Source organism: Pipistrellus hanaki (assembly GCF_964339955.1).
Source record: "Pipistrellus hanaki genome assembly, chromosome: 1".
Classification (NCBI taxonomy): Eukaryota; Metazoa; Chordata; class Mammalia; order Chiroptera; family Vespertilionidae; genus Pipistrellus; species Pipistrellus hanaki.
The window spans coordinates 44,250,525-44,273,753 of NC_140503.1; the positions used below are offsets into that span (position 1 = coordinate 44,250,525).

A 23,229-nucleotide genomic window follows, 5' to 3' on the forward strand; every position below is an offset into this window, starting at 1 on the left:
ATTTTTGGGATGCTGATGAATTTATTTTTATTTATTTATTTTTTAAAATTCTTTATTGTTTAAAGCAGTGGTCACCAACCTTTCGGACCTCATTGACCACCGCACCGGTTGGCGACCGCTGGTTTAAAGTATTACATAGGTCTCCTTTTTCCCTCATTGGCCTCTCCCCAGAGTTTTGACTTACTATTCTTTCTTGTTTGATTTTCCTCTCAATTGTATGAAATTTCTTTACAATCTAAAAAAGAGCTAAACTTAGGTACTTGTTGATAAAAAATCTTTTTATAGAGTTACCCATAATTTCATGAATCATGTTTTAAAAATTACTGTTGGTCATAATTTGACAAAATTTTTAAAGAGAAAAAAAATGTTACTGAAACTGGAAAGCATGTGCTCTTTTATGTTCTAAAAGTTCACTGCAGTTTATTTGGTTTCAGGGAACACCACAGTTTCCTCAAACTGTGCCTGAAGCTTCTATCAAATCACCTTGCTCTTGCACTTGCGGGAGGAGTAGCTACCAGCATTCTTGGGAGACAGGCAGGTCCACTTCGAAATTTGCTCTTCAGACTGATGGACTCAACTGTCCCAGATGAAATCCAAGAGGTAAGAGTATAGGCCTCATGAATCTGTATCTCAAGGCACATCTTTCTCTGAGTTTTTAGCTTAGAAATTCAACTATATCTTAGGAAACTTCAGTTGGATATTCTTCCCCTACTCCTATTTTCTTGGGAGAACAAATGTTTTTGGTCAATCTGTCTTTTAGAATAAAGCTCAAATGTCATTTCTGAGAAAGCCTTTTATTCCCTGCTCTCCTGCCAGGTTAGGTTTCTCTTATATTTGTTCTCATTGTATTGCAATGTATTGAAGTTGTTTATTTATAAACATGCCTGTTTTTGAACACCAGAAAATGAATTTATGAGCACAATGATCTAGCTTATTTTTTATTATGATAAAATACATATAATATAAAATTTACCATCTTAACTATTTTTAAGTGTACCGTTCAGTGGCATTAAATTCATTCATAATATTGTATAGATATTACCACCATCTATCTTCATAACTTTTCATTTTATAAAATTGAAATTCTATATCATGTTTAATAACTTCCCATTTTCCCTCCCTCCAGCTCCTGGCAATCACCATTCTACTTTTTGTCTCTATTACTTTGACATGCTAGGTGTTTCATATAAGTGGAATCATATACTGTATATCTATTCATGACTAGCTTGTTTTATTTATTACTAGAAGCCCAGCTCGCAAAATCGCACACACGTGGTCTCACCGTGCTTGCAGCCCTGCCCATCCATGCTGGTCTTTGGTTGTTATGGCTTAGGGCCACTGGGTTTTTATAATACAGATAATGTCTACAACCTATGTTGTAGCATATAGCAGTGTTTTCTCTTTTTTAAAGCTGGATAGCCTTCTGGTTCAGGCTCAATCCCCAGTGTTGGGCATGTAGGAATTTTTTGACATGTGACTTACAAGTCAATTTAAAATAAAACAAAAAAATAGTGATTTTTCTGCTGCTGGGATCCTGCAGGTAGGAGTATTAACATTAACCTGAAACTGAGAATTTAATATCAGCAATAACATAGTGAAATATTTTTTAAAAGGTTTAAAATACTGGAATAAAGTAAGGAAGTTAACTTAAGCAAGTATCTTTAAAATCATTTATTTATTCCTTGAACCTCCTTGGTAGTTACTCTGTCTTTAGAGAGTTCTTAGGATATGGATTCTCTCAGGGTGTTTATAAGGCCATTTCTGTTGAGGACTGTTTTTATTCCTTTTTACTTCTCCCTAAAACTTTTAGTAATTTATCTTTTTTCAGCAATCACTGTTGCTGTGTTTCATTTCTTTCTTTTTGAGTGTATATTTTGAACCAATTGTAGATTTAAGGAAAAGTTACAAAAAAAAAAAAAGTTTATTTATATAAAAGTTAAATAATAGGATTTTCATGTATCTGTCACCCAGTTTCTCCTATACTGATGTCTTACATAACCACAGTACAATGATCAAACCCTAGAAATTTCATTGGCTTTATACTATTAATTAAAATAAAAACCTTATTAAAAATTATATCAGTTTTCCACTAATGTCCTTGTTCTTTTGTAGGATCCTATTCAGGATTGAATTGTTATTTCTCCTTAGTCTTCTGCACTCTGTTACAATTCCTTATGTTCTGCTCAACTTTGCAGAGAACCTTATGAGGCTCAATGCTGTATTCAACACTAAACATTTGTTGGGTGATGATTATCTGTTTAGTGGCAAATCTAAAAATATGTATTCTGGTCTTCTTAAAGACATTTAAAGAAGGACTTGCATGCTTTCTTTTTTCACATACCACTTTTATTTAGATTTCCGTGATCCACTTTCTATGATTTCTGTGATCCTAATATCAGTGGATTTAATTTTTCTTTTTTATTAAAAAAGATAAGGACCAGGCCAATAAATACACTTTCCCTTTTTAACATTAGGTGGTAATTGAAACTCTGTCAGTGGGAGCAACCATGCTGTTACCTCCATTACGAGAACGTATGGAGTTACTTCATTCTCTTTTACCCCAAGGACCTGATAGATGGGAAAGCTTATCCAAAGGACAGGTGAGCTTTTGCATGGTATCTAAGTAAGCCAGTAATATCACACACAAAACGTAGAGAGGGAAATAAAACTAATCGATTGCCTTGTATTTATGAAATAATACTGTATTTAACTCAGTGGTTCTGGTAAATCCTTGTATTTAATGTTTTCTGCTGTGAGAGTTCCCAGATTTCTAATGAAAGTAAATGATAATTTATTAAATTATGTGGGGGAAATTATTAAAATTACAGCTAATTTTTCCAGTGTTGCTTACACTTTTAAATCAGAGACTTTTTAGTTTATTTGTAATGTGCTGAGTTGAAATCAAGGGCATGCACTACTATTGATTCCATGCCCAGAATTTTGTCTGAAATTGCTTACATAAAAAGTAATAGATGATTATTATGAAAAAGTATTTGCTGATATGAGTATGCTTATTCTTTTTTAGTATCTTCTGTACATTTAAGTAAATACATTTTGCTTAATCAAGTAGAACAATCAATTGTAGAGTTAAACATACCCAGGAAAATTGGTGCATACTTGTAATATAACATTCATAGATGCCTTGCAATGAGAATTTTACATTAACTTAGGTTTCAATTATATATTTTAAACATTAGAATAAATAGTTTCATTGGTAATTCTGTAGAAGAATGTGTAGTATAGTTTATTTGTTGACATTTCTGACTCCTTTCTACGTACAGTGCTAAAATCATTATGCAGAGTATGCCACTTTAGCTTAGAGTTTTAGGTTTCATAATAAAGAGTGGAATAAAACTCCAAGTTGCATTTTTCCAAGTAGTATTAATGGGATAGCTTTTCTTTTTAAAAATTTTTTTCTTTCTTTTTTTTCAGAGAGAGGAAAGGAGAGAAGTAGGGAGGAAGAAACATTGATGAAAGAGGGAAACATTGAAGAGTTGCCTCCCACATGCGTCCCCAACTGGGAATCAAACCCGCTACCTTTTGGTATATGGGATGATGCTCCAATTAACTGAGCCACACCAGCCAGAACCAGATAGCTTTTCTTTTGATTACTTACTTGCTAAAAGATTATTGTTAGTCAGGATATGAAGTGGATTGATTATTTAGTAGTATTAAGTATAGTTTTTTTTCTGGGATCCTTTTTCTTCTAGTAAATTTTATGCTAATTCCTATTTTATCAATGGAAATATTTTTTATTTTTAGAGAATGCAATTGGATATCATTCTGACAAGTTTGCAAGATCATACCCATGTAGCCTCCTTACTTGGCTATAGCTCACCCTCTGATGCTGCTGACCTCTCTTCGGTGTGTACTGGCTACGGAAACCTGTCAGATCAACCTTATGGCACTCAGAGCTGCCATCCAGACACCCATCTTGCTGAAATTTTGATGAAGACTCTCTTAAGAAATTTAGGATTTTATACAGTAAGTTCTTTTTGTGTGTGTGGTAATAATAATAATAATAATAATAATAATCCTCTTTGTTTTTTGAGGTGGAAGATATTTTGACATTTAAACGCTAATGAAATAAATAAAGCTCTAGACTCCACTCCTCCTTAGGATAAAAACATGTCAGATCTTCTGAAATATTGTGGGTGCCTACTGACTTATAATTGACAATTCCAAAGAGATTTCTTTTAGAGTTTTACCAAAATTTTTTTGATGTTAATGTAGAAGAATAAACAGATACAAATAGTCAATAACATTTTGCAAGAGAGGAAAAATGAGGATGGGTATAAGATTGACCTTACCAGATATAATATTATAATTAAGCAATATGATTAGCACTAACTAAGAATAGGCTGATCAACTGGAGAGAAGAAGGTAGAGACGGTAGCTTTCCCTGTATTAGGGGGCCATTAATTTTTATTTTGTGGTATTTCTTAGATCCATCTCTTTTTTTCTTTTCATTCCTATAGGTTCTAACTCAGGCCATCAGGACCTAATACTAAGAGTAGTGTTATAGCTGTTTTCACTGTTGGTGTCTTCTCAGCATCCTACAGCTGGAATAACCTTGTTTTATTAAAAAACAAGATTGTATTAAATTGAAACTTTTTCAGACCTATCATCATTTGGCTTACACACCACTCTTGACCTCCTGCACATGGCACACCTATCTTCTGCTTGCTCTTCTGTCTACCAATCTGTAACTTAAAAAAAAAAAAAATCATTATTGTTGAAAGTATCACATATGTCCCCTTTTTCCCTCATTGATCCTCTCTGGCCCATTCCCATCTCCGCCCTAGGCATTCACCACCCTATTGTCTGATTATGCATATATGCATACAAGTTCTTTGGTTGATCTCTTTTCACCCACCAACCCACCCCCAGCCTTATTCTAGGAATCCTTGCCCAAATAACTCTAACTCTAGCATTATAACTGCAATAACTGCATACCCTTTAGCAATTTTTAGAGTCAAATTGTACTGTATAACTTTGACTTGTGTATTCTTTCATATTGTCTCCTGTGCTCTTCAGTGGCAGGTCTGAATATTCTTTTTCTTCTATACAAGTCTTAGCATTTTGTTCTGCCTATATTAAAAGGTTGTTGATTAATTAGAGTGATAGTTGTTCTTATAAATTATTTTCTTAGATTTAAGAATGTAAATTTGACTTGATATTTGACTATAAGTGGAATGGGAACAGTGGTATAGTATATCCATATCCACTTTTAAGGAACATTTATGCTGAAGTAAAGTAGTTCCTTTATTATGTTTTTAGGGCTAAAGTAGATGTGTATATTATGTGGACATGGCAATAAAATACTACTTTTGGGCTAACATCATAAATTATTGTTTCTGTTGTGATTTAAATCAAACTTGTCATGTTCCAAGATTTTAAAATAATGGTTCTATCTTAACCTGTTTGGTCTGCTTAAACAACACCCTGGACTGGGTGGCTTATAAAGAACACAAATTTACTAACTAGTTTGCAGATAAGAAATCCAGGACCAAGGCACTGGAGAATTGGGTGATTTATAGACAACTGTCTTCTGCCTGTGTCCTCACACTAGCAAGCTCCCTGTGATCTCTTCTGTAAGGGCATAATCCCATTCATGAGGGCTCTGCCCTCATAACAATTCACCTTCTAAAAATCCTGCTTCCAATTACAAAAATATTTGGGGAGATTAGGCTTCAACATATGAATTTTTGAAGGGATGCAGTCAGTTTCTTAATAGTGCTCATTTGGGAGCTTATAATGGTGCTTATATTGCAAGGGTCTTAAAATGTTCTGAGATCCTCTTTTGCACAATGTAAACAGACCATATATTATGCATAAAGATGTTCATTGCATCCTCTATATGTATAAAACCCTAATATGCAAATAGATTGAACAGCGGACAACCCAACAACTGGCCTCTATGACATACACCGACCACAAGGGGGCACGTGCAAAACATGGCAGGCATCAGCCGAGGTGGGATGGTAGAGCAGGTGTGCGAGGGCACCAGACCAAGGTAGGGTGCCAGTCACCATCATTGGGGCGAGCCTCTGGTGGTTACTGAAAATTCTTTGCTCCTGTGCACCGCAGTCCTGCCCAGCGCTTGCACCTGCTGCCAGCACCAGCCCCGCTCGCATCCACTGCCGGTGCCCGGCGCTGGCCCCAATCACTCCGCACCATCAGGGCTTCTCCACCCCCTACCCCCTGCTCCTGAGGGACAGTCAGGGCCTACAGCAGCCTCTCGCACCCACTGCTGGTGCCAGCCCTACTTGCATCCACAGCCGGTGCTAGAGTCTCTTGCTCACACATGCTGCTGGCGCCCAGCACTGGTCACGATTGCTTGGCACTGTCAGCGGGTGCAAGTGGTGGCTACTGGCCCTGATTGCCACTCAGGGCTTCTCCACCTCCCCCTGCTTCTGAATGGTGATCAGGGTAGCAACTGCTTCTTGCAGTTGGTTCTGGCTCCTTTCGCACCTGCTGCTGGCTCAGGTCCCAATCGTTCAGCATGGTCAGCAGGTGCAAGTGGGGCCAGTGCCATCAGTGCATGGTAGCAGTGGTGGGCTGGAGCAGGGCTTCCAGCAGAGGGGGGACTGGGGGCCTTAGTGGGAGGGGCCAGGTGAGGCATGGAGGATGGGGTGAGACCTGCTTCTGTGCCCACTGAAGCCTCGTGGCCCACAGTTCCTTTCTAGATGCACAAATTCGTGCACTGGGTCCCTAGTTAATTATAACCAACTACAGGCCCAGTGCACGAAATATGTGCACGGGTAAGGTCCCTAGCAGCTGCTGGCCAGGACTTCCCTTTCCACCAGCCTGAATCTGGCACTGCCTACTGACTTGCTCCACCATCCTACTGCAGTTCTGCTCTCATCAGGGCCCAGCGGGGCTGGCAGTTGCTACCTGCGCCACATCACTGATGCCCGCCATGTTTTGCACCGCCCCCTGGCAATAAGTGCATGTCTAACTCCCAGTGGGTCAAACTTCTGCCTGTAGGGACAATTTGCATATTAGCCTTTTATTATATAGGATAAGAAATTAGAAACAACTGAAATGTCTAAAAAAGGGGAATGATTAAATTATGGTATCCTGCCAAAACCGGTTTGGCTCAATGGATAGAGCGTCGGCTTGGGGACGGAAAGGTCCCAGGTTTGATTCCGGTCAAGGGCATGTACCTTGGTTGCGGGCATATCCCCAGTAGGGGGTGTGCAAGAGGCAGCTGATCGATGACTCTCACTCATCGATGTTTCTAACTATCTCTCTCCCTTCCTCTCTGTACAAAATCAATAAAATATATTTTTAAAAATAAATTATGGTATCCTATCTAATAAAAGAGTAATATGCAAATTAACCATTACTCCACTACACCCACAAGCCACACCCACCAGCCAGTCAGGAGCAAGTATGCAAATCAACCAACCAAGATGGCTGCAGCCAGGGAGCAAGCAGGAGGCTTGGCAATGGAGGAAGCCAAGCTTTCTACACACCCTGGCCGGCCCAGGCCTCCACTCCAGGCTACAAAGTTTCAGTTATAGAAGATAAGTAAATCCCAACAAAAATAGGGAAAGCTACGGTGTTGGAGAGAGCAGGAGGCTTGAGTTGCCTCTGGCGATGGAGGAAGCTAAGCTCCTGCAGCCCTGGCCTACCTTGCCTACACTCAAAGCTACAAAGTTTCAATTATAGAAGATAAATAAACCCCAACAAAAATGGCTGCAGCCATGGAGAAAGCTGGAGGCTTGGTTCCGCTCAAGGCTACAAAGTTTCAGTTATAGAAGATAAATAAATGCCAGATACCAGGGCCTCTGCTTGGGTCGCCGGGGGGTGTTGCCAGCCTGCAAACTACCATAGGCCCCTCACCCAGGCCGCCATACACCCAAAGGGAACCCCTATCCTGACCTGGGACATCCTTCAGGACAAACCAGCTGGCTTCCACCCGTGCACCAGGTCTCTACCCTATCTAATAAAAGAGTAATATGCAAATTGACCATCACTCCAACACACAAGATGGCTGCCCCCATGTGGATGCAAGATGGCTGCCACAAAGATGGCCAGCAGGGGAGGGCAATGTGGAGGGACCAGGCCTGCAAGGGGAGGGTAGTTGTGGGTGATCAGGCCAGCAGGGGAGGGCAGTTAGGGGTGACCAGGCCAGCAGGGGAGAGAAGTTGCGGGTGACTGGGCCTGCAGGGAAGGGCAATTGGGGGGACCAAGCCTGCAGGGGAGAGCAGTTGGGGGAGACCAGGCCTGCAAGGGGAGGGCAGTTAAGGGTGACCAGGACTGAAGGGGAGGGTAGTTAGGGGCAAACAGGCTGGCAGGGGAGCAGTTAGGCATCAATCAGACTGGCAGGGGAGTGGTTAGGGGGTGATCAGGCTGGCGGGCAGAAGCGGTTAGGGGCAATCAGGAAGGCAGGCAGGTGAGCAGTTGGGAGCCAGCAGTCCTGGATTGTGAGAAGGATGTATGGCTGCCGTTTAGGCCCGATCCCACTGGGCAGTCGGACATCCCTCGAGGGTTCCCAGATTGGAGAGGGTGCAAGCTGGGCTGAGGGACACACACACACCCTGTGCACAAATTTTGTGCACCAGGCCTCTAGTTATCTAATATATGGTCCATATTCAAATTTCTATAATTGTCCCAATAAATTGTCCTTTATAGCAGCTCCCTTTCAATCCAGGATCATATATTTAATTATCATCTCTACTTAGTCCACTTATTTATTTTACTTTTTTTTCCAATCCTCATTCAAGAACATGCTTTTTAAATTGATTTGAGACAGAGAGAGAGATAAAGGAGAGAGAGAGAGAGAGAGAGAGAGAGACAAACAGACAGACAGACAGACAAAGGAAGAGAAGGAGAGATTGGTTGCCTCCTGTACGCCTGTTGACTGGGGAATCAGAACCCACAACCTTTTGGTGTAGGGACGACGCTCCCAAGTGAGGCACCTGGCCAGAGCTAGTCCACTTATTTTTTTATAGTCAGAAACAAATTTACTTTTTAAGAATTCGGATGTTAGAAATTTACAAGTATGTGAAAACAAAAAGTTTATAGAAATCTGGAAAACAATAGCATTAAAATGTTGAAATATGTTGTCTTTGGATACTGTACTGTTTTCTTCTTATTTTCTGTATTTTCAAAATTTCTTTGGCGAAATATGTATTATTTTTTTAATGGAAAAGCAAATTGAGATTTCTTGATAAATCTTATCTAATAGCTAATAACAATGTAGCAAAGATTTAAAAATCTATAATATTGAAGAAAGAAGACAATGGCTTTTTAAATCAGAATTATTTATAGTAGGTAGCATCTTTCATTTCAAGCACTTCATTTATGATCTTCATTTATATATCATTTTAGGATCAAGCATTTGGAGAGCTAGAAAAGAATAGTGATAAATTTCTGCTTGGAACATCATCCTCGGAGAACAGTCAGCCTGCTCATCTTCATGAACTGCTGTGTTCACTGCAGAAACAGCTGCTGGCATTTTGTCACATTAATAACATTAGCGAGGTATGTGATTCTTTGCCTTTTATGGTGATCTCTCTCAGGGACCTTGGAACTCAGCTATTTGGTTAAGCCATGACATTTTTGTACCTTGAATCTTTCGAAGTGTAGTAATTTAGCAACTTTTCCCCCTCAGAATTCAAGCAGTGTGGCATTGCTTCATAAACATCTTCAGCTCTTGTTGCCTCATGCCACAGATATTTATTCACGTTCTGCAAATTTGCTCAAAGAAAGTCCTTGGAATGGCAGTGTTGGAGAAAAATTAAGAGGTATGTTTAGAGCTAGGTTTCAGATTTTATCAGTGGCTATAAAGTAAGAGTCCTTAGTCTTTCCAAAGCCTTATGAGGGCCTGAAACCTCTGAATAGAATTAGAGTGATCTTGAATCTCCTTATTGAAAACCCTTTTGATGTGGGTTGATTTTGGGGTAATAGTGATTGATCTGGTTAACCTTAAAAGAAGCTATTGGCATGACAGAGACCTAATTTTAAGGCATTGGATGATATATACTCAAAATGATTAATTTTAAATGGCATAAAGTGAGATTTTTAATTTGCTATTTCCTTACCTTCAATATTTTTCAGTGTTCCTTCTTGAAATGCCTTCTTTTCCTTGGGCTTCTGTGTAGTCATAATCTGTTTTTACTGATATATCTCTGGTCACTGTTTTTCATTGGTTCCTATAAACTCTTTCTTGGACAAGCCCTTTAATGTGTATGATTTTTGCCCTAAACCCTCATTTCTCCCTGAATGATCCTATCAGGTCCCATTGCTTTTAACCACCATTTGTGTGTTGACTTCTGTGTCTGCGCCTAGCTAAGAACTCCCCTTTTCACATGGGCCTTTTTCTAGCTACCTACTGGTATCTTTTTTGTAGTTGTTGTTTTAAAGGGAAATGACATTCACTATGTCTGGCCAAACCAATTTACTTTGACGTTGCCCCACTGAATAAAGAAACTGCTTACTACTAGACATTTCCATTTTGCTATTGCACAGGCATTTAAAATTTAACCCATTCAAACTGAACTCATCTCTGAATGATCCACCCAAAATACAATGAAATATTGAAACAAATATGATTTAAACCCGATACTGATAATAAAGAAGATATATGCTTTGAGGTGATGTTAATTTAAAAAAAAGTAAATTTGGTTTAAAAAACATGAAAGGCTTACCTCACTAAATGTGAGGTAATGTAAGCATTATGAGGGCGGGAATTTTTATGTCTTTTTTTTTCATGGCTGTATCTCACCTAGAACAGTGCTTGGTATGTTGTATAGGTACTCAGGAAATATTTTTTTAGTAAACCTAAAAAGGATAAACTTGTGAATCAGAAATTCATAATGCATTTTAAGGGAAGGAGCTATAATCTTTTGAATTTGTTGGCATGAGGATACGTATGCTTTCCCACAAAGTGTCTGTTGGTGGCACTCTCTGCAAGTGAGTAAATACTAATACCACACCACCTACCAGGTAGGTGTTCAACAAAAAGTTATTGAATTAGTATACCATAGTTCTAAGTTAAAATTTATTGGTTTTTAAGTTTGTAGCATGTTGAATTGATCTATGTTGAATTTCTTACCCTTCATAGATGTGATATATGTCTCGGCTGCAGGCAGTATGCTCTGCCAGATTGTTAATTCCCTACTGTTACTCCCTGTGTCCGTGGCTCGGCCTTTATTGAGTTACCTCCTCGACTTGTTGCCACCTCTTGATTGCCTTAATAGACTCCTGCCAGCTGCCGCTCTTTTAGAAGACCAAGAGTTACAGTGGCCTCTTCATGGTAAGTAAAGATGGTAAAAGAGCAAATAATGCTTTTGAGAAAAGTTGTTCTTTGCATTCATCAGGTAAGTTCTATTTGGATGTATTATGTAATGAAAAAGATAAAGTTGTTATCTTCTCAGAGATTATAGTCTAATGTGGGCTCTTACATGGGAAAATATTACGAAGTTGCTCATATATAATAATGTCATGAGGAGGATCTTTATATGATCAGCAGGTTTGAATGGTGTATTTCATTGATTCTAAGAAACTTTTTTTAACCTAAATTTTGACTTGGTTTAAATTAGAATACATCTTACAATGGATGATAGGGAAGCTTTCTCTTCTCTTCTCTTTTCTTCTCTTCTCTTCTCTTTTCTTCTCTTCTCTTCTCTTCTCTTCTCTTCTCTTCTCTTCTCTTCTCTCTCTTCTTTAATGTTCTTATTAATTTAAGAGAGAGGAAGAGAGAGAGAAACATCAATATTAGAGAGATGCATCTATCAGTCCCCCCCATATGCACCTGGCTAGGAGTATGTGCCCTGGCTGGGAATTGAACCAGTGACCTTTAGGTGCACTGGACAATATTCAACCAACTGAGTCACACCGGCCAGGGCAGAAAAGCATTGTCCATCTTTATTACTCTTCTCAAATAACCAATTTTGGATTTGGTTCCTCCGCTCCCCCCCTTAATCCTCCCTACATACCATTTCACTGATATCTGTTTTTATCTTTATGGCTAAGTTTTATCTTTATGGTATAGTTTTTTGTTTGTTTGTTTGTTTTGTATGGTGTGTGTGTGTGTGTGTGTGTGTGTGTGTTTTAATGTGAAGAACTGTTGAAAACAAATGTACAAAAAGAAAGCATGGGTCTGGATCTTAGTATAATTCTCAATTCAAGCTTTAAAAGTATTAATACTAAATGTCATTTTACTAAATCAACCTTGTTTTGATTTTGGAGGGATGAGTTGTCTCAAGTACTCTTATGGTAAAATTTTATCTGGATAATGAAAAGTAGGAATAGAACCCTTTGGGGTAATTCTGTCATATACTATTTTAATGTTTATCTTAAAATTAATAATTTTACAAAGGAAAATTTTGATAGCATAGTTATCTGAATATGATTTAAATTAATAAATGGAATATGTACAGAAAATGTTATAATTTCTTTTCATTGTAAAATTATTTTGCTTCAACGTCTTGTTGTAATGCAAGAGAAAGCTTGAGAATCTTGAATACCTGATAAGGACACAATTACTAATGATTTTTGTCTTCAGGAGGGCCAGAACTGATTGATCCTGCTGGCGTGCCATTACCTCAACCAGCCCAGTCCTGGGTGTGGCTTGTGGATCTGGAAAGAACCATTGCTCTCCTTATTGGGCGATGTCTTGGTGGCATGCTTCAGGGCTCCCCTGTGTCTCCGGAGGAACAGGACACTGCATATTGGATGAAAACACCACTTTTTAGTGACGGTGTAGAAATGGATACCCCTCAGTTAGGTAATGTGCTTTTTCACAACATTTAAAATACAGTTATGTTTGTACCTCCATTGGAAATTTTTATTTATTCTGGATTTGCTGAATAGAAAACTGATAAGAAACTAAAGTGGCATTTGCAGGGTAGGGGATCTGAGACTGTAAATTGGAGCTCTCAGAAAAAGTTAAATCCTACAGTATCATGTAGTGAAAAGAGCCTCTAAAATATAGAATGAAGGCCTAGTCCTACTCTGTCATTATTTATCACTCATTTGGGGAAATTTATCTAACCCATAAAAATGGGAAAATTCTTGATTACTTGTCTTCTAGGGCTTAGAGGTTATGAAACTGCTTCATAGAATATAAAGCTTTGTAAGTTTAACACCATGACTTACCAGTGCTCAGTTTTCAAACACCTCTCAAATGTGAGTGGCAGTCCTCCTCCTAGCCAGTCCTGCTTTCATGTTATTGTTACCTTATGTGAGTTTTTCTTTTTTTCTCTCCCTATTTATGGTATTTTTGAAGATTCCTTTGTTCTGCCTCATTTCTACTTGTCTACTTTGCTGGGAAGCTAGCTCTCTGTCTGAACATGAGGATTTCTCCAGTTCCTGAACAGATAATCTAGTTGTTTATCTAGGATAGGTCCTTTAATCTCTCTGGGTTTCTCATTTTAATCCATAAAATAATGAGTTAGATTAGATAGCCTATGTATCATATTAGATCTAAAGTTCATTATATATATAAAAGGCTAAGTCTCCATGCATACATCTTACTGGTAGTTATGATGCACACTGACCACCAGGGGGCAGACACTCAACGCAGGAGCTGCCATAATGTGTACTGGCCATTTAAAAATAAACAATACCTTGGACCTGGCGCCAACAAACCAGCACTCTGCTTCCCCAAAGTGGGACACGGGCCCCACCAACACCCCAGAGGGACACCCCACCAAATCGCAGCCAATGTTGCCAAGATTCCCTGGTGCAAAATGTGGCCCACAGCACAGCTCAGCCTGGAAACAGTAGCTGTGAGCACCAGGTAATGACGTCATATAGCAACACCCAGCCTATTCTCCATAGCAGCTAGTCTCCTTGGAGTTTCTGCAACCAAGGAACCCAACTTGCTTTATAACCAGGTGCAAACATTTTACAGTTTAACCAAATGTCTGTGAAGTATTTTTCCATGCCTGATCTCATTTTATCCTCACAGAAGTCCTGGAGTAGACTCAGTAGAATCTTATTTTCTTTTCATTAGTGAGAAAATGGAGATTTAGAAAGTTTACAAACTTGACCTGACTGAAAAGAAGTAAGAAATGGTGGACCTTGAAAATGACTTCAGGTTTTCTCACTGTGCAGAATATAGTCAAACACTGCTGCAGTTAAATATTTTACCCTTTGTTCTCCCTATGTGATCTACAATAATAATCTGTTTCATTTTGATATTTACTGCTATGTTGCTGACAATTACCTGAAAGATAAGTGGGTGCTTCACTAGGCTGGAAAAAGTTTAGCTAAATTAGAAAGTAGGTCTAATTGAACAAGTTTATCCCATCTAATAAAAGAGTAATATGCAAATTAACCATCACCCTGTAATACAAGCCACGCCTACCAGCCAATCAGGAGCAAGTATGCAAATTAACCCAACCAAGATGGTTGTAGCCATGGAGCAAGCAGGAGGCTTGGGTTTTCCCAGCAATGGAGGAAGCCAAGCTTTCCACACATCCTGGCTGGCCCAGGCCTCCACTCCAGGCTACAAAGTTTCAATTATAGAAGATAAATAAATCCCAACAAAAATGGCGGCAGCCATGGAGCTGGAGAGAGCAGGAGATTTGGGTTGCCCCTGGTGATGGAGGAAGCTAAGCTCCTGCAGCTCTGGCCTACCTTGGCCTACACTCAAGGCTACAAAGTTTCAATTATAGAAGAAAAATAAATCCCAGATACCAGGGTCTCTGCTTGGGTCGCCGGGGGGCATGGCTGGCCTGAAAACCACCACAGGCCCCTCGCCCAGGCCACCCCATGCCCCACAGGAACCCCCACCCTGATCCAGAACACCCTTTAGGGCACCTGGCCCCCATCCATGCACCAGGCCTCTATCCTATCTAATAAAAAAGCAATATGCAAGTTGACCATCACTCCAACACACAAGATGGCTGCTCCCAGGTGGTCAAATATGGCTGCTCCCATGTGGACACAAAGATGGCTGCCACAAGATGGCCAGCACGGAAGGACAGTTGGGAGGAACCAGGCCTGCAAAGGAGGGCAATTGTGGGCGATCAGGCCAGCAGGGGAGGGCAGTTGTGAGGGACCAGGTTTGCAAGGGAGGGAAGTTGGAGGCAATCAACCCTGAAGGGGAGGGCAACTGGGGGGGACCCAGGCCTGCAGGGGAGAGCAGTTGCGGGGGGACCATGCCTTCAGGGGAGGGCAGTTAGGGGTGACCAGGCCTGCTGGGAGGGCAATTAGGTATCCATCAGGCTGGCAGGGGAGTGGTTAGGGAGTGATCAGGCTAGCAGGCAGAAGCAATTAGTGGCAGTCAGGAAGGTAGGCAGGTAAGCAGTTGGGAGCCAGCAGACCTGGATTGTGAGAGGGGTCCCCGATTGGAGAGGATGCAGGCTGGGCTAAGGGACCACACCCTGTCCCCCCTTCCCCCCCACGCAAATTTCATGCACCTGGTCTCTAGTTACATATATAAAAGGCTAAGTTGACTTGTGTATGCATGATACATATAAAGCTCTCACTGGTACCAATCGTACATATGTGTTTCCATCTGTTGTTGATTGTGAATTTAGTTAACACTTCTATTATAGAGAATGGGTGAGTAGCAATATTAAAATATTTTTTATAATTAGTTTCCTTTCAATTTGCAAGAATCGTGCAGCAGGACACTAGTTCTCATAAGAGAAAGATACTCAGAGAATATCCAAGAAGGAAAGTATAAGAGAAATCTCATTCTAAGAGAATCTTAATCAAGAGAAAAAACAAACCCTAGCCAGTTTGGCTCAGTGGCTAGTGTGTCAGCCTGCGGACTGAGGGGTCCCAGTTTCGATTCCGGTCTAGGGCATGAACCTTGGTTGCAGACACATCCCCAGTAGCGGGTGTTTAAGAGGCAGCTGATTAGTGTTTCTCTCTCATTGATGTTTCTAATTCTCTTTCCCTCTTCCTTCCTCTCCGTAAAAAATCAATAAAATATGTTGTTGTTTTTTTAAGAGAAAAAAATCCCTTTTTAAAACCAAGACAAAAATCGCAGAAAGATTCTGCTTTGGGGTGGAGGGATAGAGAATGGAGTAAAGAGAGCTGTTGAATATTTTCTTTCTTTTCCAAATAAGAGTATATATATTCATAATTTTATTTATGAGCCAGAAGGTGAGTCTGGCCATAGCCTATGAATGCTAGACTGGTACTTTATGATACATATATTAAAAAAAATAATAATAAAATTATGGTTTTTCAAGCAATATTTAACATCAATAAGATGGTTATAGTACTATCAGTGTTTAACTCTGTGTTAGCCCCAGATGACCTCTTTGGACAAAAGTATAGCTCTACCTTTCTCATATTTCTGTTATATTTACTTCACTGGAATTTAATATGAATAAAAACACTTTTTGTTTCTTTTTTTCTATTTATTGAGCTTATTGGGGTGACACTGGTTAACAAAATTATACAGGTTTTAGGTGCTCAATTCTACAACACATCGTCTGTACACTATATTGTGTGTTTATTCTCAAGTCAATTTATTCTCCCTATACCCAGCCTCCCCACCCCAATAGGACAGCTGTCAGTCTTCTTTCTCTCTTTGAGTCTGACTCTATATTGCTTGTTAGTTCATTTGGATTCCAATTCCATATATGAGTGAAAAATCATATGGTACTTGTCTTTCTCTGACTGGCTTATTTCATTTTTAGTTTTCATGTTACTTTTCCAATTATAATAGATCATGATTGATCTATTAAAATATTATGTTTTATGTTTAAATACTTGCATATATTAAGAAAGGGTATTTGTCCATTGTAAGATTGTAAATATATGATTATTCAATTATATTATTGGTTACATTGACTTGTTATTAGCCCAAGAGTTGTCTGGCTGTCATTTAGAGAATTGTTTTATTTGTTTTTTAAATGGAAAATTAATTCCAAATATCAAATGTCCCATTGAAAAGTTAGGAACCACCTGAACAAATGTTTATGGTATCACTGATCTCTCTTGAATCATACTTAAGTCTAGAAAAAAGAAAAAAATTATCTTCTAATCTCTTTTCCAGTGGTCACATGTTTCTCAAAAAGGATATAATTACATTTTGAACAAGAGGGTTCTTTATTGTCTATGACAATGGTGCAGGTGTAGGCCCCTGCATACTAATATGTCAGACCTCTTCCCTGGAGTGTTACATCTAGTCATACATCCTTCTGGAGCAGATACTAGAGGGATACTACTTGCAATTGAGAAACATTGAACACCTTTGTAGCACCTACTTAAACTAGTTTGAAATGTATCATTTCATATGCATTAAGTAAATGTGGTAAGATTTTGTTTGTGGCACCAAAATTTATGAGGTTTAAAATGAATAACTTGAATAATTTTCTTTTTAGATAAATGTATGAGTTGCTTATTAGAAGTAGCTCTTTCAGGAAATGAAGAACAGAAACCTTTTGACTACAAATTGCGACCTGAAATTGCCGTCTTTGTAGACTTGGCATTGGGTTGTTCAAAAGAGCCTGCACGAAGCCTTTGGATCAGCATGCAGGATTATGCTGTTAGTAAAGGTAAGATGAGGAGAATGAAGGGGATAAATATGTAGCTAGCTCATAATACTATGTATGTGTAATACATGTAAATAGAAAATCATAGGCCTCTCCCTATTACTTTTTGTATAGAAAAGGGTATTTTAGAAATAACATTTTATAAAAAAGATTTATTTTTCCTCTTTGTGGAAAATACCCTTGAAGTTTTAAAATTTTTATTTTATATTAAATATTGTTGAAAGTATTACATATGTCCCCTTTTTTTCTCCCATTGACCCTTTGTGGCCTGCCCCTACCCCTGGCCTGGCCTCCACCATCCTCTGTGTTCATGGATTATGCATATATACATACAAGTTCTTTCGTTAATCTTTCCAGGCCGGTCCCCCAACCCCACCACCTTCCCTCTGAAATCCGTCATTCTGTTGCATGCTTCCATGCCTCTGGATCTATTTTTTTCGTCAGTTTATTTTGTTCATCAGATTGCACATATAAGTGAGATCATGTGATATTTGTCTTTCTCTTATTGGTTTATGTTGCTTAGCATAATAATCTCCAGGTCACTCCATGTTGAGGGACTTAATTTGGTTTACTGCTGTATAGCACACAGAACAATGTATTTGTTAAGTGTGTAGAAAAATGACATTCAGATGTGGGATTACTAAAGCTATTAAAATGATCTCTGAACTGTTTTCTGAGCCCTTTTAAATCTTTAATGCATCATTTTTATCTTCAGATTGGGACAGTGCAACTTTAAGTAATGAATCACTCTTGGACACTGTGTCTAGATTTGTTCTTGCAGCTCTTCTGAAACATACGAATTTACTTAGTCAAGCATGTGGAGAAAGCCGGCAAGTAACTTAAAACTATCCTCAGACAAATATTTGCTTTCATGATGTTAGAAATTAGGTAACTTTTCTATTTTGGTTCTTTATTTAGATATCAACCTGGTAAAAGTTTATCAGAAGTGTACCGTTGTGTGTACAAAGTTCGAAGTCGTTTACTTGCTTGCAAGAACCTTGAACTTATTCAGACCAGGTCATCATCACGAGACAGATGGGTAAAGTTGGAAATCAGTTAATTTCTGTTTTTCTGCACGCTGTGAGAGATAGCTGCCCTATTGACTTATGTCAGGAAAAGAAAAGTGCCTTGCTTATTGCAGATGTACAATTAAATGTTGAGCAGTTCTTTTTCTAGTGAAAAAAGTGGGCAAGTAAAAGATTTGGATTATTTTTTAACTTCATATTTATTAAGTATGATATGGCTGATAAGAAAGTTTATATATTTTTAGGCTGTATAAATTATTTAATAAATTGAATTATCTCATCAGATGAAATATTATTCCTTTATTTTATATTGATCAGACCACATTTGAATTATCATATTTAATTTGGGGTACCATAATTTATGAAGAGCATTAACAAACTACCTTGGATTAGTGAAAGGTCCAAAAATCATACAGAACTGAAACAAATGGGAGGCACATGATAGCCTCAAAAATACCAGGCACAGGTAGGATCAAAGGGTAATAATTGCATGATGAATCATTGATAGCTGAACGTAAGGAAAACAACTTTCTAGTGTTAGGGTTATCCACTATTGGGGAAAAGATTGAAATCTCTTATTAAGGATGTTCCAGAAGTAATTCATGCACCAAAAATGAGATGATTTCTAAAGTAGTTGGTAATCCTGATAACATGACTTTGTAGTTACAAGTATAAGCCTGTATAATGAATACATCAACTTCAGAAATGCTTATTTTGAAAGTTTATACAGTAGATGTTTTGCACTGTACTCTTCAGATCTTAGATTTTAAAAATCAAACTCTATCTCTACATTTCTATTACAGTATTCTTTTAGCCTGCCCTTATTTAATATTTTAGATCTGACTACTTGTTAGTGACCTTGAGTTTCTATGAAATGTACTGTCATTTTGTTGAGCTTCATATTTGAAATTCGCATATATAGGGATAATGATTTATGTACTGTGTGAGATTGACATTACTCAGTATCCCCATCTCAGTGAAATTCTTAAGTTATTTACTGGCCATGAATCACAAAATAACTTTTGTTATGCATTAGAGGATATCACTAAAATCTTTATTTGTGCTTTATACTTATATTTGTGGGGGGAAAGATATAGTACTGTTATACTTGTGCCTCTCTTGGCACCTGTTTTAAGGATTCTTTCCTCTAGATGACTTCTAGATAGCACAACCACCATGGGAAATAAAATTAACATTGTTCTTATCAGATTTCTAATTTTTGGTTTCTTTAGGGGCAAACAAAGTAAAGAAAAAACTAAAAATAATACTGTTTGAAGAATTGAAATTTGCTAAGAGAGTAGAATTTAAATGTTCTCACCAAAAAAAGTTAAAAATACTGTTTTAAATAGAATTATTAAACATTTATACAGAGTAATAATATATATAACTTGAAGGGAGACTGAATGGAATCAAAATTATATTTTTTTAAGTACCTTTTATTCTTAGTGTCATAACTCATTTTAAGTTGCAGCACTATAGTTTACAGCTGAATAACAATATAAATGTCAGTTTATAGCATGGCATTTTATTTTTATATTATTGATTTCAGAAAGGAAGGAAATAGGTAAGAGAGATAAAAACATCAATGATAAGAGAATCATTGATCAGCTGCCTCCTGCAATGCCCCACACTAGGTATCAAGCCCACAATTTGTGCCCTGACTGGTTCATAGGTTGATGCTCAACCATTGAACCACACTGGCCAGGCTATAGCATGGCATTTTAATAAAAATATTGAGAAACAAAGAGTATCTCTGTATGTATTTTGTGTAGATACATTCTTTCTAATTTTTTTTATATTTATCTAGTATGTCTTTTCGTAGTAATTTCATGTGTTATTATTGGCACTAGCGGCATTTTCCATGATAAAAAGTCAAGGTTTTAATGAAGTTTTTCAAAGTTTTTGAAAAATATGTTCAATATAACTTGATAATTTTTTTTAAGATCTCAGAAAACCAAGACTCTGCAGATGTTGATCCTCAGGAGCATTCATTTACCCGGACCATTGATGAAGAAGCTGAAATGGAAGAACAGGCTGAGCGAGACCGGGAAGAGGGGCATCCAGAACCAGAGGACGAGGAGGAAGAACGGGAGCATGAAGTGATGACAGCTGGCAGTGAGTATACACCTTACATTACAGATATACACACAGATATACTAGTATATTTTTTTTAGTATGGGAACTGAGTGAGAAGAAAGAGAAAGACAAATTTCTCTATGGTTTTTCTAAAATAATTTGATATTTACTGGTGATCTGAATGTACATTAGTTAATATTTCAGCCGTGTGTTAGTTTCATTCTGAAGTTTTTGGATCATGTTTGGGGCTGAAAAGTTCTGGAAGCAGACTTTTGGAAACCATACCAGTTCCACTGAGTCTTATGCATGAACTTATGTTCATGAGTCATTAGATAAGGTCATTCAAAGTATGTCCTCTCGAGATCCAAGTTATCCATTGACCTGGCCCACCTCTGTCTGGTGAGGAAGAGAGCCCCCTTCTATGCATATTAGTAGAGCCCAATTATTTTCATATGTAGAACTTTTAATGTTATAAATTTTACCCACTGACTACACTGCTCTTCTCAGAAGGGAGCAGGAACATATGTGAGAATACTGTTCTGGGTAAATAACACTTTTTATACTTATATATCCCAGGGCTACCGATACTTTTTAAAGAGAAATATTAAGGCTTTTAAAACATTTGTTATTATCTTTTGAGTGATTTGGCTATTTCAAGTTAAGATGTATATTCATGTTGTAGGCTAAAACATTATGTCCAGCTATGCATTTAGTTTTGGGATTATCTGTCTATATCAATTAGTTGGACACTTATTTTATTATCAGTTTGTTTGTGTTCTGGGTACTTCTAAAAATGATCTTGAGGCTGCTCAAAAAAAATATCAAAAAACATTAAAAACAACAGGGAAAGATAAAGTCTAAATGGAGAAAAGTAGGTTGAAAATGGAAAGGGAGAATAATTAGTAAAAATCTAGATAGAAATTTTTTTCAGTTGAACTTAAAACTTTCTGAAAGCAAAGTATAACCCACAGTTATAGTAACAGAAAGCATAATAGTCATCTGCAGAGTAATAATTTTTAAACTAGCTACCATTTTTGAGCACTTACTTTATGCTGGGCACTGGTCAAATTCTTCACATAGATTAACTCATAATCCTTCCAAAAGTTTTATGAGTATTCCTCTATTCATAAGATGATCAAACAGGTTTAAGAAGCAAAATTATGTGCTTAGTACCACAAGTAGCAGCAGCTGGAATTAGAACCAGGTCTCCCCAAAATTCCAGTGACCATTCTCTTAAGTACTTTAACTGATTTCTAGCTCTGGACTCTGTATTTGTCACTTTGATTTTTATTGAAATAGAGATTTTCAACAATATAATGAAAATGTCATCATACTAATTCTATAAAACATACAGATGCATTTTTAAAACTTGTATTTCCATGTAACAAATGAATCTAATATTTTACCAATTTTTTTGCCTTGGTTCTCCAAAAATACCCTCTTCAGTTCAAATTTGAGCAAAATATTCTTTTCCTATTGTGAAATATCTGCCAATACATCAGAACCTTGGTACACCCACTGACTTTTTACACTTATAAATTGGCACTACCTGGTATCAGACAGGACATTCCTGGTGATGCCATTTGACTCTTGAGCCAATCTTGGCCACATAATGTAACCAGATTCTGTTTCAGCAAAGACCTTTAGTGGTTGAGTTATTTAATGTATTCAAGTTATAGCAAAGTGTAGGTGTTAGGTATTATATGAAATTTGGAACTGGAAAGTGGCCTTTTCAATGTAACTATTGCAACTTAAATTTTGTCTGTTTCTTTTGTAACCTGATATTTTTCATACCAAGGTCATGATTAGAAGTAGTTATTTTTACTTAACTCAGTGCTTCTCAAACTCTTGTGGACTTCAGAATCATCTGGAAGAGTTATTAAAACACAGATTGTTGGTCCCATGTCTAGAGCTTACATTCAGAAGTTCTGGGATGGCTCTGATAATTTGCATCTCTAGCAAGTGTCCAGATAATGTTGATGTTGCTGATCTGAGACCACACTTTGAAAATCACTGATTTAACTCATAAAAAAGAGTAGAAATAGAATTAATCAATCTAAATTCTATAAAGGCATGAGTATTTCTTGTTGTAATTTTCATGAAAAGTTTAATATTTTATGTGTATTTTTATATAATTTTAACATAGTTACTATGCTGCATTTAATATCTAAAATATAATTTTTCCCTTTTTCAGTAATTTTTGGTCCAAATAGTTTGACTATTTTTATTGTTATTTTCTTTGCTTTTCTCTCCCCATGTGTTAAGACCTTGTTTTTGTGTTGCATGTTACAGAAATCTTTCAGTGTTTCCTCTCAGCCCGTGAAGTAGCTCGTAGCCGAGATCGAGATAGAATGAACAGTGGGGCAGGGTCTGGGGCTCGATCTGATGATCCACCTCCTCAGTCTCAGCAAGAGCGAAGGGTCAGCACAGACCTTCCCGAGGGTCAGGATGTGTACACTGCTGCCTGCAACTCCGTGATCCACCGGTGTGCCCTCTTAATATTAGGAGTAAGCCCTGTGATTGATGAGCTTCAGAAGCGGAGGGAAGAAGGACAGTTGCAGCAACCTTCAACAAGTACATCTGAAGGGGGTGGACTTATGACCAGGTGGGACTGGCTAGAAACTTAACAATTACTCTCTTCCCTTCGTTTA

General features: G+C 37.9%; 1 protein-coding gene across 13 annotated transcripts in view; it reads left to right on the top strand.

Moving 5' to 3' along the window:
- The window catches only part of HERC1 (HECT and RLD domain containing E3 ubiquitin protein ligase family member 1), a 156,828-nt gene that overhangs the window by 43,828 nt on the left and 89,771 nt on the right, over positions 1-23,229 (top strand). For 9 of the 13 annotated variants that reach the window (XM_084886215.1, XM_084886210.1, XM_084886217.1 and 6 more), the window contains exons 12-23: positions 435-600; positions 2,475-2,600; positions 3,763-3,984; positions 9,343-9,495; positions 9,626-9,758; positions 11,078-11,269; positions 12,521-12,742; positions 17,307-17,480; positions 18,193-18,307; positions 18,396-18,516; positions 20,446-20,617; positions 22,844-23,183. In XM_084886215.1, the coding sequence (XP_084742341.1) occupies positions 435-600; positions 2,475-2,600; positions 3,763-3,984; positions 9,343-9,495; positions 9,626-9,758; positions 11,078-11,269; positions 12,521-12,742; positions 17,307-17,480; positions 18,193-18,307; positions 18,396-18,516; positions 20,446-20,617; positions 22,844-23,183 (2,136 nt within the window). The remainder of the gene's footprint in view (positions 1-434; positions 601-2,474; positions 2,601-3,762; positions 3,985-9,342; positions 9,496-9,625; positions 9,759-11,077; positions 11,270-12,520; positions 12,743-17,306; positions 17,481-18,192; positions 18,308-18,395; positions 18,517-20,445; positions 20,618-22,843; positions 23,184-23,229) is intronic. The other 4 variants (XM_084886220.1, XM_084886214.1, XM_084886222.1 and 1 more) reach the window with 1 other exon arrangement.